Source organism: Sebastes fasciatus, chromosome 10, assembly GCF_043250625.1.
Source record: "Sebastes fasciatus isolate fSebFas1 chromosome 10, fSebFas1.pri, whole genome shotgun sequence".
NCBI classification, from domain to species: Eukaryota; Metazoa; Chordata; class Actinopteri; order Perciformes; family Sebastidae; genus Sebastes; species Sebastes fasciatus.
The window spans coordinates 8,610,519-8,627,638 of record NC_133804.1 but is presented as its reverse complement, the minus strand read 5'-3'; the positions used below and the strand labels follow the sequence as shown (position 1 = coordinate 8,627,638).

Below are 17,120 nucleotides of genomic sequence, written 5' to 3'. Positions count from 1 at the left end.
TGTACCTCGAGAGGCGATAGTGAGCCATTGTAGTGTCCAATCTGCCCTCATGAGAGGACGATGAAGTAGAGCTGCCCCAAGGGCTTGTCAATCACGTTGTAGTATGTTTTGATAATTTGTTTAATGGATTACATCTAAAGTGGCAGAAACGAGCCACCATGAGACTATTATGCTGGGAGGAGAGTGTGCGGCGGCTCCGGGAGATGGACCTTCAGTTAGCAGTTAGCTCGAATTCAGCCGGCACAAACCCCAGAGCCAGGAGTCTCAGCTGGCTGGTGGAGCGCAGGATCTAACCTGTGGAACATCAGCAACAGAAAGTTTGCTGATTCAGCGGAGAGTTGGGGCAGTCGCTTGGAATCAGACCCCGGTGCTGGGGTTTGCACTGGCTGAATTTGAGTTGCTACAGCTCTGTGATACTCTGGCGACCTGTCCAGGGTGTACCCCGCCTTCACCCAATGTCAGCTGGGATCGGCTCTAGAGACCCCGAATGGGATAAGCGGTTACGGATAATGAATGAATGAACTCTGCTAACCGCTAACTCGTGAAGATTATGACAGTTGTTAGCAGCAGTGTTATTTTGAATAGTTCTCACAGTTTCAGCAGTTTGGTCGAATTTTGCGTATTCTTGCCTTGTTGTTAGTAAGTAGTTGGCTTTCTATTTGTTTGGAGCATAAGTATCATCCACATTTTAGAGAAAGGCAAACTGTATTTAATGTATCACAAGCTGTAGGACATATAATGTAGAGCTTGTTTCACATTATGGTAGCAGATATAGAGCAGAAAGGCAGTTATGACTTTTGACCAATCAGTCTTCTTGCATAAGCAACACAGGGGCTAATCATGTGGTTCGTTTGTTTGTTTGTTGAGCTGAGACACTTCTTTCTGACTTCTTGGTGAAGGTATTCCAATATACTGTACTGTATACAATATATATATTTTTTTAACCCATCAGTGTTTTGTGCATTTTTTTTGTGTGTGTTTGAGTGCTTACAGGCAATTTCCACAACAAGCATGTGGCCAGGTATTACACATTACACAAGTTAGTAAATGTAGCCGTTTCTGGATGGAGAACTAACTTTAGATATTTTTGCTGCTTTTAATATTATTTGTTATAAATCAATCACAGACCAGCTGAACTGGTTAACAAGGCTGCATATTGAGGTTTTACATGCAGACATAGCACACACACGTGTTCACTCCTTTTGAAGGCAAACATCTGTTCCACTCTGTACCTGTGTTTTGGTGGTATATTTAGGTGCACAGACTCACCTTCCCGTGAATCATTGGTCCCAGGGGGAGTCGCCGCGTTGCCATAGAGACCAGAACGCAAAACATTGCTGAGGAGAAGGCGACAGCGGCAAACACGAGACCCCAGGAGAGGCTGCAGAAGTAACAGGAGCTCTCGGCAGATGTGCACACCAAGACGTGCACCGAGGCGAGCAGCAGGCACAGGAGGTAGAAAGGCAGGGAGAGTAGGGCTGAGAGGATGGGCAGGTCCACTGCTGCGTCACCGCTCAGGGCTTCAGGCATAGCCAGCAGTAAGACCAACAGGAGCTGAAGGGGCCAGGAGAGAGGGAGAGAATAGAGAGAGAGAGAGAGAGAGGAAGAACTTTTAGTTCAACACTTACAACCACAGAAACCTACAGTTTATTTGAACAGTATATACAGTATATACTGTATATCCTTATATATATCCTATTTGGTAAAAACTCATTGAGATTAAAATCTCTCTTCCAAGAGTGACCTGGCCAAGAGGGCAGCACAAAAATGGTTACTACAATAAAAACAAACAACACTAACAGACAACTACAACTGTCACACACCACATGTGAACGGGCATGACATCCAGTTTGTATTAGTGGTGTAAGAAAATATCGATACACATGAGTATCGCAATATTATGTTGTGCGATACTGTATCAATTCTCCAAAACACTATCGATTTTTAATTAACCTCTTAAAAATCTGTCAGCCTGCCGCTATTCAATCTTTCAGAGGTTGTAAAGTGAAGACACTGGTATCATATGAACCCAAGGAATCCATTGGTACCAACCATGTCATACTAGGACAAATCGGCTCGTGGCTCTGCTTTAACTGTGCGAGAGCCTGTGGAAGTTTCTGACATATCAGAAATTCATCCGACTGTCCAACGACCGGTCTGGAGGAGTTAATCGGTCCTTGGTCCCCGCTGTAAAGTGCACGGCGAACGATGCCCGACGAAGCTACTATGAGTTGTGCGGCTCAAACTTTGGACCAGAAATGGGCTAAAATCGTACAGTACATGCCAAGTTTCAGGATGAACGAAATTCTTCTGCACTTACCTGAAACACGAACACCATGCCTGCGATCATGGAGTACATGTCGTACTTGCCCAGCTGTTTGCTGAGGGCCGAGCTCATGGAAGCCAGGGCCTCCAGATACTGCTTCAGCACCTTGTTGCCCATGTTGGTGAGCACTTCAGAGGTGTTGCCCTCCAGGAAGAGCTTCATCCAGCTCCCATGAGCCTTTTCTGCCACACGGAACTGCTCAAAGCCTGCCTCTGGAATCAGAGAGAAGTGGGGAGGAGGACACCGGTATCAACAACTGGCATGTTTACATAGTGTGGCTTTACAGTGAGCAGTAATCTGGGATTACTTGATGTTTTCTGTCAGGTACTCAAAGACTTGGCATTACTGTGATATGCTGTCAAACTTCTTGTTGGAACTTTAGCAGCTATAGATTTGTCAAAATGAGGACATTTGCAGCATCTCATTTATAACCTCTGTGGGTTTCCAGATGCGACGTCACATTCATTTTGCACTGTTTATTTATCACCTAATACCATCTGATGCATCAGGACAATTAAATTTATCTCCCAGGCCAAACAATCTGTGTTTTTCAATTATATAACTCCAAACTCTGTTGGCAGACTGCCTCCAAATTGAAAGCAATATTTTCAGTATCATATGAGCACACTGTTGTCAATTGGTGGCATTATTTATATCAACAATCTGTCACCGTATTGTGACATATAGAGTGCTCCAGGGATGACGTATACTCAGATAGCATCACCTTGGCTCCCTTGACAAAAAGCCAATGGGATTTTTCCATCAAATTTTGGATTATTGCAGAAAATAAGCTCTGTGGCAAACAAACGTTTACAATACTTATACATTTTGTTTAGCAAGATAATCTTCACAAATGAACGCCACTTTTATCATTTTTGAAGCATGAATGCAATCACCAGAAGTAAAAAGCTAACGTTTGACTATAAACAAACTACACAACGGTCGCATGACTTCACATCACCACCACTAAGATAAAGGCGGACAAGTGTTCGGCGTGATGACGTTTAGTAGTCTCATTTAGCCACATGTTCACAACCGCCTTTTTAAAGACACGTAAAAGCTTCAAAATTCACATGTGGGGTATTTACTGATGTATGTTATGTCGTAGAACAAAACGTTAAAGGTGCTATTGATAACATTGATAACATTGAGCCACTACATAGATACGTAGATGTCGCCGTCTCCCTCCCCCGTTCCATTGCATTCACTTCACAACAAGTGGTTGCCAGGCACTCAAAGGGAAACGCATCCAGTTGTTTTTCCACACTGACTGGCAACTTTATCGCTGACGACACAGAGATACCACGTGATACCAACACTGTTATTCTATCGACTCACAAGCCTTGTTAGAAGTGGGAGCCAAACGTCAGATATCTTCAACAGAAATAAACAAAACATTCATTTTGGACCCGCCAAAATGTTTAAAATGATAAATTCAAGTCATAATAATTTGTTTTTAGAAAACAATTTACTTTTTATCCTTTCTAAAAGCTCTGTGAATATAATATAGATTTTTTTTTTATTTTAAATATTCATCTACATAAAAATGTTACCTTTATCCACAGACCTTATTTCAGACATCTAACCAAAAACCCATTCAAAAAACTCATTGACTTTGAGACGAGGGAACCCAAAGTGCTTAAATGCTAACTCATTTCCAGGTTTTAGGACTCATTCCTGCAACACTCTATTAGCAACGTTACAACCATGGTTAGATGCTAAGCTACGACTGGATGGAGTTGGAACCACTGGCAGAAATTATATTTTTTTTACTATTATCTACCATGAAAAACGTGAAGAAAAGTTAAGGCAGTCTGGAGTGCTTTGTCTCACTTCTCTTCAGACTGCTGCATATCCTGCTGTATTTCATCATAAAGAAAATACAGGCATTTTCTTACTATTTGTTTCCTTGTCTTGTGAATAAGAATTCCTATTTATGACTTCATCAATCATTCTGATGCATGTTGGATGTTTTAAACGGGAAATCTATTAACTTTCAGTATTTTCTTGTTCCGTTTCCTGTGTCGATAATGTTCCTTAAATTGAAAATATAATAATATGCCTGTGGTAAAAAAAACATTTAGTCCTGAAAGGATCCTAATGATGACAAGCTATGACTCATTCACATGTTTACTCAAAGTAGACGAAATGATGCCTGCTTTCATTTCACTTCAGTGCTTTAGGAACACGTTCAAGGACAAAGCAATGTGGAGGATTGATTTGTGGTATACGTCAGAGAAACACACACACACACACACACACACACACACACTCCTAAAAACAATATTTTGTAGTGTAACACCTATCTCAGCAGCATAGGCATAGGGGTGATAAATAGTGACTGTGGCTTTGCCAGACAGAGGGGTTGGTAGAAATATTAGAACCTTAAGCCACAGGCATGAATCACACAATATCGATGGCCCTGGCCGTGTTTCATCTGTCTAAAAGTACAGGGATTGGTTAATGGCCCTCCAAGATGCCTGAGGTTAGAAGCACAAGAAAACACAATATGAAGATTGAAACAAAGCAGACAGTGATGGATTTACAAATTACTTTTATAAGGGCAGTCCAAATTTACTAATACCTTTGCTTTGTAATGTATTTAATTGGGCCTTGGATAATAGACAATATGAAGATACTTGGGCCTTATTAAAGGGACAGTTCGGGTGTTTTGAAGTGGGGTTGTATGAGGTACTTATTCATAGTCGGTTTATTACCTAAACTTCCGGCACGCCCACAATTTGGAGAAACAGACAGGAGTACTGACATAGGACATTGATACCTTTAACAATAACACAGAGAATTAACATCTTGAAAACAAATATCTTACCAAGACTAATATTTTGTTGTCCAAAACATGCCTAATCATAGACCTAAAAAAACAATCTTTAGTACATTTATTTGGAAAGGATGAAAGCCTTGTATAAAACTTAGTACAACCAAAACAACCGAAGTGCTTGGGGAACTGAGGAGTGAATGTGTAACTGTGTGAATGTGATCAGGGCATTCCTGAACAAGAGAGAGAGCATTGCTCTCAGTGAATCTCCCCTGAATATATAAAGGTTAAAAAAAAAGAAAGAAAACTGTCTCTTCCCAATTTAATCAGTTATGACTATGCTGTTTTAATTAAACCAATCACTGTCTGGCTATGTTATGATTCAGTAACAAAGTGGAAAGAAATCCAACAAATGTGGGAATATTGTAACAGGTTTTTAACAGTCTGTTAAAATCACAACTAAGGATAATGAAAGAACTTAAAAACACATGCATGAAGAATACAATAATGGCCATAGGTAAAAAAAAAAGGAAAAAAAATACAAAATCAAACAATTTTTAAAAAGATCTAATGTTTTGAAAAAGATTGCAATGTAAAAAAAAAATCACATATTTATAATAATTTACAAATGAGACGTTACCTGGCAAAAAAATGTAGGGCTAAATAATCCAGTAAAGGAGATACACCCATTAATAGCCCATATAATAAGAATATCCACTATGGTGAATACAAAAACATATTGGACCGATTTATTGGATTGTGGAAGAGGAATCTAGGAGTCAGAAAATCCATTTGGGAGAGTGAGCGGACTTTAATTACTTTTACTTTGGATCTAGTTATTGCAATCTTGATTTCAGAGTGATTACTGGAGGGGATTAAAACCATCAAATAAACAGTATAAAAAAAGAAACAAGGCAGACAGACAGAGGATGTGGCAGAGAGACGTGGAGGTTGTTTAAACCTTGTATCACCAGAGTTGAACTTGTAAAATGTTCTTACTTTAAGACAAAGATTGCAAAAACCAAACAGAGATTGCACAATAATGACTAAGTCCTAAAATATCCGATTGCGTCACACTCAAACTGAGGGTGTCTGGGCATTATAAATCTTTTCAAAATGTTGTTTCGATTGAAGTACTTTTTGTCTCCCTGATGAAACAAATGTGAATGCTGAAATCAGCAACATTTCTTTTTCAGAGAGAAGGCAGCTTTCTTTCAGGCGACTTCTTTCCCTTCCAGTAAGATTTGACCCCAACAGGTGTCCGACTGCGATGCTACTTAAAATATCATCCCAGGCGAGTTTCCCAGCAGTGACAACTATGACATTCTACTGCATAACAGCTTCATGATTACCCAAGTGGACAGATTAAAAAAAATCAACACATCCAAATGTAGGTCTGCTGAAATAATTTCCATTTCATCCCATCACTATGGAAACCAGGGACTAAAATAGAGTGGAAAATGTGCTGCCAGAGCGGTACGTTTTTTAATGTGAAAGGAAGTAGTTAGTTTTAAATCAAGTTTTGAAAATGCAATATTTGCTGATTACCACACTCGCAAGTTTGTGGCAGTTGAACACATTTTCTTTTAGAGAGGATACTGAACATTTGTCTTACAATCCAACATAGGACACACAAGACAAAATGTACTGAAAATTGGGACATTATACAAATGTCTGTATGACTGAAGACGGAACAAAATGTATTTAAAAGAAACTTTGAGAGAGCAGGTTATTTTATATTTGATACTGAAATATAATTTGTTAAAGAGGACCTAATATGCTTTTGGGATTTTCCCCTTTTCTTTTAGTGTGTTATATAGTTTTTTGGGCATGTAAAAGGTCTGCAAAGTTACAAAGCCCAAAGTCCACGTCAAAGGGAGATCCTCTCCCCCACAGAAACACTGCTCCTGAACTGCCTGAAAGGCCTTGCTTGAAGTCCCGCCTTTTCTTCTGCAACATGGTGATGTCACCAAGTAATACTTTGCATAATACCTGCCTAGCGGCTAGTCTGGCACGCACTCAAACAAAGCTAGTTAGAGCAGAGCTGGAGTGGAGTGGAGTCCGTGGAGTTTGGTTCAGTTGACCAATCACAACAGAATGGGCCAGCTGACCAATCAGAGCACACTGGGCTTTTTTTGGGGGGGGGGGGGGGACATGCTAACATGCTCACAGCTAAATTTCAGGTGCAAACTTGTATTTCGGGTTTCTACTAAAACATGTTTACGTGCTTTAACGTTGAAAAAACGCTTAATTTTTTTCATGCCAGCTGTGCTGTAGCACCTTTGTCCACGCTTTGTTTGAGCTCCTGCGCCCCCCACACCCACCAGTCTTTTCTCATTGGTCAGCTGGCCCACTCTGTTGTGATTGATCAACCGAACCAAAATCATTAGGACTCCACTCCAGCTCCGCTCTAACTAACTTTGTTTGAGTGTGGGCCAAACTAGACGCTAGTCAGGTATTATGCAAATGTGTTACTTGGTGACATCACCATGTTACGGAAGAAAAAGGCAGGACTTCAAGCAAGGCGTTTCAGGCAGTTCAGGAGCAGAGTCTCTGTGGGGTAGAGTAACTCCCTTTGGCGTGGACTTTGGGCTTTGTAACTTTGCAGACCTTTTACTTGCACAAAAAACTATATAACACACTAAAGGAAAGGGCAAACACATAATAGGTCCTCTTTAATATCAAAATTTACAAAATTCAGTGGCAATCCATCTTGTAGTTGTTGAGATATTTCAGACCGGACCAAAGTGGTGCACAGACCGACTGACCTACAGACAGTGCCATCAGCAGTGCCGCTAGCATGATTGAAAAATGAGTATACATTCCCGTTGGGAAGAGGCTCCTTCATACTAACCAATGTCCTCCATATGGCCACCCATCTATCCATCTCCCATCCCAGTCATTCGTCTACAGGATTCTTGACCCCATTTGAAACTTATCTTACTAGCTATGCAGTTAATACTTCCCGTTAATCTTCTTACAGATCCAGGGTGTTGATTTTAAATCAGTCCTCTAATGCTTTTTATGGACTTCTAACATTAGGAGTGAAATTTCCATATTTTCTTGTCATCAGAGTTGTTCTAGCTGTTTTTGTGCCTCTTTCTGTGTTCAGAAAATGTCTTTTATATGTAAGCAACCTTGGCACCACGTATTATCTATTTGGTCATCATGTCAATAGTATTCCATGTTCACACTATATAACTGATTTATTAAAAAAGATTTTTTAGGCAAAACAGCTTCTTAGAAGATAACGAAATTTCAAATGAAATGCTACATGTCCAATTATTTGCCAAACAAGCCAGTTATCAAAGAGTCTTCTTTCCGCCTCCTTCCCTCTGTCTCATTTAAAACGATAAGACAAATTACTTCTGACCGATCAAACACTAGCAATGGTAATTGCTGCCATTGGTGTACCAAATGTTTGTGAAAATGAGGGACGGCAACAAAGAGACAGACGGAGAGGGAGACGTGGGGGAGAGGCTGCGAGATGGATAACGCTGACAAACAGTGTGACCCCGAGATAAAAGTAGGGAGCACGACTCAGTGAGGATATGTGCATGCATTAGCACAAAGAGTGGGCAGCATTAATGTTCAAGAACAGACCGCAGACTGTTTGTGAGTCTCCCATGTGGAATTTTCGCAGCTGTAAGGTCATTTATTCACGGACTTAAAGAAATCAGTATACGGATTACAACCTGACATGACAGGAACAGGTCTGCCTGTTTCTCATGCGGATACCTGGTAAAGCTAGATTCAGTCTTTCTTATTCATAAACCTGCTGTTGTATCATACGGTCAGTATTAATGGCAGTTGTTAGTACCCTACTTCCTGTAAATGCACTTCTTGAATCATCTGCAACTATGGAGAAATAGCAAACATACCATAAACTGAAACATTTGGAGCATAATCTAATATTTTCAATCTTTTCACTACCATTAGGGACCATTAACCAAAATAAAATCATGCGTTTCAATGGATTAATTTTCATGTAAGACAAGATGAAATTTACAAAATGTGTCTTTGTATAAAAGATTCCAGTATGATGAGCTTTGGTTTGATGAATCGTTTGAACTTGTGAGATGATTCTACCCTCGTCTTATTCGGACTGCTTCAGGTTAAACGCTGCTTTGATGTATTCGACAACATGGTGTGAATAATGACAAGATGGAATTCTACTCACAGCAAACCATTTCTGAGTCAATATAAGTCTGCGCCATCTGTGTTTCTTCAGTGAAAACACTGCGAGCACAAAACTGGGAGCGGAATGCAAATAAAACAATCATCTAAATAAGACAGTGATCCTCTTAGTCTGAGCTAACATATGTTATCTCAAAAACTTATGCGGAGTATTCAGATTTTACTAGCAGTAAAAGAGACCTGTCAGAGCATGTATACACCTACATTTCATTTCTTTAAAGCAGCATTAACCATTTTTTTTGGCCACTTAGGGGCAGCATCACATTGGCATATTATAATATTGCAGAGTCATTGTAGCTAGGGACGTCACGAGAACTGATACGAGAACTTCGGTACCAAGTCGATACCAAAATTCTGAAAATGTGTCGGTACTCGTTTTTCTACGGTACCGATAACGTCAGAGCTCGAGACTAACTCCCGTTGTCCAGGGGACGACAGAATATGTGTTTTGGACACAGTAAATTCACCATCGCTGCTTCTGAGGGACATATCCTATTTTTTCCCTGATAATGCTACATTGTGAACAACAAATCCGAGTTGAAATCGGCATGACGACAGCAAGTTAACATTAGCTGTTAGCTCAGTGCAGGACTGTGCTGCTTACCGGCCGCAGCTAACAGCTAACGTTAACTAGCTCTCGTCCTGCCGATGTCAACACAGAAGGGGCAATTGATTTACATTATGATGCATTCAGGCTAGTCAGTAAAAATTAGCATTGGGCGAAGGTATATTCTAACGTTATCATGGTGTGTTCACATGTAATCTTGTAAAATGTAGTTTTTGGCTAGAAACTTGAATGAATACAGATGTTTGGAGGAGATATTTTCACAGCAATATAAAATAAATGATAGAGAGGGAATTATGACCTGTTTAACTTCCAAACAAAAAACAGTATGCAAATGGTAATAAAGGAGTGGATGTTGAAGTACATTGGATTCATTGTTTTAGTCTTGCTTTTTACGGTGGTATTGAATTGGTATTGATAATCAAGTATTGCTATTGACTAATACATTTCTGGTATTGTAATATCCCTAGTTATAGCTAATGTGTTAGCAAACAGCTGTGTATAAAGTACAGTATACGCATCCAGCAGACACAAAACAACATAATATTTTCTCTCCTTTTGGCTCTGTTTTTGGTCTCCACCAACTCCTGAGGGAAAATCTGGCGCTTTAGCTGCTAAATACTCCAACATTTTCACCAGATAGTTGCTAACTCTGTCCGTGTGCTGTTTGGTGGTGCACATGTCATGTACAGTGGGTTTATCTGAGCTTTTTCACTTACAACAGCTGATGTTGATGAGAGCTGTGAGAGTGAACTAAAACAGTAAAGCTCTGGTCCGTAAAACCCAGAGACGGTGTATAAGAAGTGGATATAGTCACCATGACATCGCCCATTGGTTTGTGGACTGCTGTTTTGAAGCCTCGAGTTCCACATTTTGGCCGTCGAAATGAAATGAAATGAAACTAGCGATTTAGACCATAAACTCATGTTTGCAATGTTTACTGAGGTAATGAATCAAGTGAGAAGTAGGCTCATTTTCTCATAGACTTCTATACAATCAGACTTCTTTTTGGTACCAGAGGAGTCGCCCCCTGCTGGCTATTGGAAAGAATGCAAGTTTAAGGCACTTCTGCATTGGCTTCACTTTTCAGACCTAGAGGTAATCCACAGGTAGAACCAAAACAATGTGCTGAAAAATGCTAAAACACTCTTTAGATATAAGAGGAATAGCAGAGTCAGGTGATCATTCTCTATGGGTTTGTCACTATAAGCGACCCCATATATTCATTTAACCCATAGTTAATAGAAAAATATGAATTACTGCAGCTTTAAGTGTGATGGAGTTGAACATGAGTAGCAGGTCACAGAGCTCATGTTGCTCTGTTACCATGCATATTTTTGAATAATGACCCACATAAACTAGATTATTAGGTGAGTCAGTTATTGGAATTTGAGGCAAGTTGTGAGGGAAAAAGCATTTGTATTCTGATACTGCATGTGCTGAACATTTTTTATTTTTTGGCGTTTCAAAAAGATGGCCCCATTAACTTCAGTAGTTTGGGAGAAGTCGGAGATGGAGTAATGGGAACTGACCCGATGTGTGTTTGGTGGTTCTACCAACTTCAATAGAGTGAGAAAAAAATGAGAATTTCGGAAAGTACTATTCCTTAAATTTAACAGTTTTCTTACTATTGGCAAGAGTCACTTTACTGTGTGCATGGGAAAATGTAGCTACTGAATACTATTAGCAGTCTGTGAGCAATGCAGCATAATAATGAGACTCACTGTCAGACAAGGTCCTGGCTTTGCGGGCTTTAACGAGTCCAGAGGTTGGACGCGGGGAATTTGTAACTCACCTTTCTCATAGTCGGGCGTGCTGTCTTTGAGCAGGCAGCTGAGCTGGTGGCCATTGAGATGCAGGAAGCGCAGTTGGTCTCGGAGTGAGGTTTCTTCCAAGACACCCGGGATGACGCGGCCCACGCTGTTCTGAGATATGGGCAGGCCGAGTCCCAGGGCCAGGGTTGGAGTCAGGTCAACCTGCTCCACCACTCCAGGCTTCTCCATTCCCACTGACACCACGGGGCAAAAAAACACACAAGCAAAACAATGAGCATCTACTGTGCCTGCAATACATGATGGTGAAATAATAACACATGAATTAAGTGCATTATTTAGCATTTTCATGTTTTGGTGATGTTTGTTTTGCTGTGTTGTTTTCCAGCCTTCACTTGTCAATCACCTTGTGTAAAATTCAAGGAATCTGATTATAACAACCATCGGGCTCTTCTTCTATTTATTAGAAAAATAGTTGTAATTTAAAATGCACCCTCTGCGTGCCAGTGGATTTTTCCCTTAAAAACCTGCAGTGTCAGACACAGAAAAGCCTTCAATAACTTACTAAATGTTGAATCAAAATTGTGTTACATCAATCAATGATAGCGGGCGGGAAAATGGATATTTTTTAATAAGAATAAAAGTCACATTTTATCACTCTAAAGCAATCCACAGACAAAAACTGTTTAAATGATGGACACAAGGAAATAGCTCAATTTTCATATACTGTCTGCTGTGGAACATTCCTCCGTTTACACAATAATAGCTTGTCTGAAAGAATTTCACAACACTCATCGAGATAAATTTGAAAAAGGAGGTAATTCTCCTAGAGTCATGAATCTTACACAAACACTAACAGGGAGAAATCCCACGCCTTTGTGTTGTTTGGAAGTCAGCGATTATGTATAATGTATTTTACTGGGACATCATATCACTCTAATCATAGCAGCTACAGCATCTCATTGCTGCTGCTTTCTCTTTCCCCCTCAGGACAGTCAAACTGAGGGCAGAGCGTGGTGGAACATCTACAGCCGTTTTCCAAAGTTGACTCTCGTTTTATTTATTAAAGCAAAACACAGTAGAGACATCTTGTTTTTATGATTAGAATCATGGCATTATTTCATTTGTATTCTGACATAGAAAATCTGAATCTGAACGCAACAGCACAACCAACAATCCTCATAATTACACTTGTTTCAATGACTGTGGGAATGACCATGTCTTAACTTGTAAAACAACTAGGGCTGTAAAAGTTAACGCGATAACAATGCATTAACGCCAATTTGTTTTAGAGCACTAATTTCTTTAACGCATTAACACAACTTGCGATTTTACGATTGTAGCGGGCTCAGTTTTAAAGCTAGAGTGAAGATACTGGTATCATATGAAACTGCAAAACCTAAGGAATCCATTGGTACCAACCATGTCATACTAGCTTGTTGTGAAGGAGGCTAAATAATGCTACAAAGTTATGCAAAATTTTGGCGAGGAAGAACCGGCATGGCCATTTTCAAAGGGTTCCTTGACCTCTGACCTCAAGATATGTGAATGAAAATGTGTTCTATGGGTACCCACGAGTCTCCCCTTTACTGACATGCCCACTTTATGATAATCACATGCAGTTTGGGGCAAATCATAGTCAAGTCAGCACACTGACACACTGACAGCTGTTGTTGCCTGTTGGGCTGCAGTTTCATCGCAAGTCATGTTAATGCATTAATTAGGGGCATTAAAACAAATTTGCATTAATGTGTCTTTATCACATCAGTTTTGACAGCTTAAAATAAATACATACATTTGCACAAAGCAAGCATATTTTTAGACTCCCATGTTGACAAGAGTATTAAATACTTGACAAATCTCCCTTTAAGGTACATGTTGAACAGATACAAAATATATGATTAATTTGGATAATCATGTGATTAATCGGGATTAAATATTTTAATCGATTGACAGCCTTAAAAACATCCCAAACAAAAACAAAAAAGAATGAAATCATTATCATTTTTCAAAGCTCGTCTCCTGTCAAAAGTCAACAGACATTTTTATGTTGACACTTGGCTGCCTGCAGAGAGCATAAATAGAGAGTGGGAGTCATTTTCGCAAAGTGTCTGCGTCTGACTGAAGTTTTCAGGTTGCAACGATGAACAATACTGGTGTGAAATATATCCAAAAATGAACAATATAGCTCACATGTGAGGGGAAGTGAGACAGCTGCAGACTAAAGACTGGGACAAACCCCAGAGCTGTGAGCTAATTTGGTAATTGACACAATGAAATAAGACAGGGAATTATCCATTTTATATTAAAAGGGGACGGATTTGCAACAAGACAAAGTCTTTGCTGTATTGAGCCCAAAGCTATTCGGGATAATGTCATAAATCTACCAAGTATACAAGGCTTGTTTAAATCTTTTACAATGAATGACTCAAATGTTAAAGTTATGCTTTTAGTTGCAGTACACTAATGAGCAAAGTTGATAGAGCCTTCCTTTTAAAGTGAATATTTTCAAACCCCCCGGAGATGTTTTATCAAACACTAATCCCATATTAACTGTGTGCAAAATCATAAATTATTATTTTATAAATTGTTCTAAGAATATGAGCCAAGAAGAAGTAATCTGCTCGCCAGCCCACTGACGACATCCACTCTGTTTGTACTGTACTTACACAGAACAGAGCGACTCACATTCTGGCAGAACAGATGTGTCATATAACTCAGTAAAAGGTTACACACACAGAATGCTGATTCATGGTGATGAGCAAACTGCAGCTGACGATGAAGCCATATGCACTGAAGTATGTAGCTCGCTAATATTATCTCGAAAACACCACCACAGCCATTCTTGAATTCTTAATATGACTGTACAGAGCCACGCATTTGCTCAGTTTAGAGATCACTTTGTACCAAAGCTGGCACCATAACAATGTTTTCTCAACAGATTGTAGCACAGTTAAGCTCGGTCCAACCAATATTTTACTTGTCATACAAGTCTAAAGACCTATTATGATTATCCCTTTTTTTTCTCCTCTCATTATTTGTGTTTATTTTCTCCTTTGTCTTTCTTGTCTTATGAAAACTCTAAGCCATATCACACAAGTGAATGCTCTTTGTCTGTTAATGATAGTGTTTGTAAATATGCGTATTTATTATGAATGGGTGTTCTTGATGTGTGTGTGGGTGTCTTCTGACTATGACTGATCCATTATAGCTGTGTAACAGACGGGTGTTTTCTAGGATGCATTGTTGTCAAGTACTATGCTAAACTATGTCTCCGTTTTTACTATGTCTAAAATTGTTGATAGATACATAGAAATTGTGTTTATTACATTTACATTTGTGTATATTACATATATTGTCATTAATACTGTATTTATACAGTACATTCAAGAAATATTCTTATTAATTTCTTAATTCTTATTTATACCATTCTGGCATTTACATTTAACACACTTAATATATCCCACTTCTCAGCATTTTGTATTGACTTTTAAGCATTTTGTATTTACTTTTTTTTGCACTGTGGTTATATGTTATATATTGCATGTCTTAATGCAAAATTTGCACGTATTTCTCATATTCTCATTTTCTTATTTCTAATTTTAGTACTAACTTATTTTTCTTTGCATATATTGTGTTGTATCGTAGCATTATGTACATAATTTATTTCTATTTTCTTACATTTCTTTATGTTTATATAAGAGCAAGTGTAACGCCCCCCCGGGGATCAATAAAGTATTTCTGATCTGATTTACATTGCTGTAATTATTATCTTCGCCAGGAGATTATGTATCCGGTCGTGTCTGTCTGTCCACGGCTAATCTCACGTACTGCTGGGCCCATCAGCCTAATATCTTTTGTGCTCATTTATGACTGTATGCTCAAGGACCACTGGTGGTTGCAGTGATTCACACTTTTTGAAAACACATTTTGTTGACAATATATTTTATTGATTGTTTTATATCGTCATTGACTGCTGACTCCTCATTACTCTTAACTGGCCAGTATGGGCCGTAAGTGATCAACAACTGCTTCAGTTTAGACTCTTGCATTGTTGTCAAGTACTATGCTAAACTATGGCTCAGTTTTTTACTATGTCTAAAATTACTGATAGATACGAAGAAATTGTGTAAATTACATTTACATTGCTGTAATTATTATCTCCGCCAGGACATTAAGTATTCAGTTGTGTCTGTCTGTCCACAGCTAATCTCGCGTCCTGCTGGATCAACATGTTTTATACCCTCATATGACTCCTCATTACTCTTAACCGGCCGGTAGGGGAAGCAAGTGATCAAAAACTGCTTAATTTCAGACTCACGAATTGTTTTCAGTTCAAATTAATTTATCTTTGTACAAATTTCCTTTTTTATTTACTTTGTTTAATTTTCCCTTTTATTTATTTAAATATTATGTTTTTTAATCTATAATTGTATTTATTTATTTTTGCATTTATTTTATTTATCTTGCATCTGCCCGAACCACCTCAGCTGTCTACTTTCAAAGCAAAGGAGTAGCGGCTCTACTCCGAGTCCCTCACGGATGACTGAGCTTCTCACTCTATCTATGAGGGAGACGCCAGCCACCCTCCTGAGGAAACCCATTTTGGCCGCTGAGGTGGTTCGGAGATCTAGTAAGGATGCTCCCTGGGCTCCTCCCTAGAGAGGTGTTCCAGACACGACCAGCTGGGAGGGGGCCACGGGGAAGGCCCAGGACTAGGTGGAGAGATTATATCTCCACACTGGCCTGGGAACGCCTCGGGATCCCCCAGTCAGAGCTGGTTAATGTGGCCCAGGAAAGGGAAGTTTGGGGTCCCCTGCTGGAGCTGTTGCCCCCGCGACCCGACCCCGGATAAGCGGTTGAAGATGAGATGAGATCTCGCATCTATTTTTGTATTTATTCTATATTTATTTTTAAATGTATGTAATTATCTATTATTATTTATTTATGCACGATTTTCCCTAAGCATTTCCCCAAACTTATTTTTTTCTGTATTTTTTTCTTTATACATTTCTTTATGCCTCATTATGCAAATGAGGTGGCTGTCACTCATTTATTTTTTACTTTGGCAGGTTCCGTCTTCCATACCTTATGTCGGTAGGAGGAGAGCTAGTTAGCTGTTAGCAGCCGGTGGGAGTCCTGCGGTGTGTTTTTCTAACAGAGCTAACAGCTAATGGAACTAAATACACAGCAGGACTGACAGTTTCTGTTCAAAGGAAGTGTTTAACAGTCAACATGAAGCGTGACACTGTGAACTGCTGTTTAGCGGCAGAGAATTGTTGCAGACAGCTGCATAGATTAAAATGAAAGCGTATCGGATGTGTGAGGCGTGCGAGTGAAAAACGCATCTGATAGGCTTGTGGCAATTGTTGTTTGTATATATTCAAACATCACAGCAGCGGTCGTTGCAGTTCAAGATTCAAGATAAAAAAACAAAAACATTATTGACTATCACATAGTGATAGAAAATTGCCAGACACACCA

At 39.4% G+C, this 17,120-nt stretch overlaps 1 protein-coding gene across 1 annotated transcript in view; it reads right to left on the bottom strand.

Annotated features, from left to right (window-relative positions):
* Window positions 1–17,120, bottom strand: part of pigg (phosphatidylinositol glycan anchor biosynthesis class G (EMM blood group)) — an 89,326-nt gene that overhangs the window by 46,585 nt on the left and 25,621 nt on the right. The window contains exons 6-8 of the mRNA XM_074647925.1: window positions 11,660–11,872; window positions 2,321–2,538; window positions 1,270–1,554 (exon numbers count right to left, since the gene is read on the bottom strand). Of these exons, the coding sequence (XP_074504026.1) occupies window positions 1,270–1,554; window positions 2,321–2,538; window positions 11,660–11,872 (716 nt within the window). The remainder of the gene's footprint in view (window positions 1–1,269; window positions 1,555–2,320; window positions 2,539–11,659; window positions 11,873–17,120) is intronic.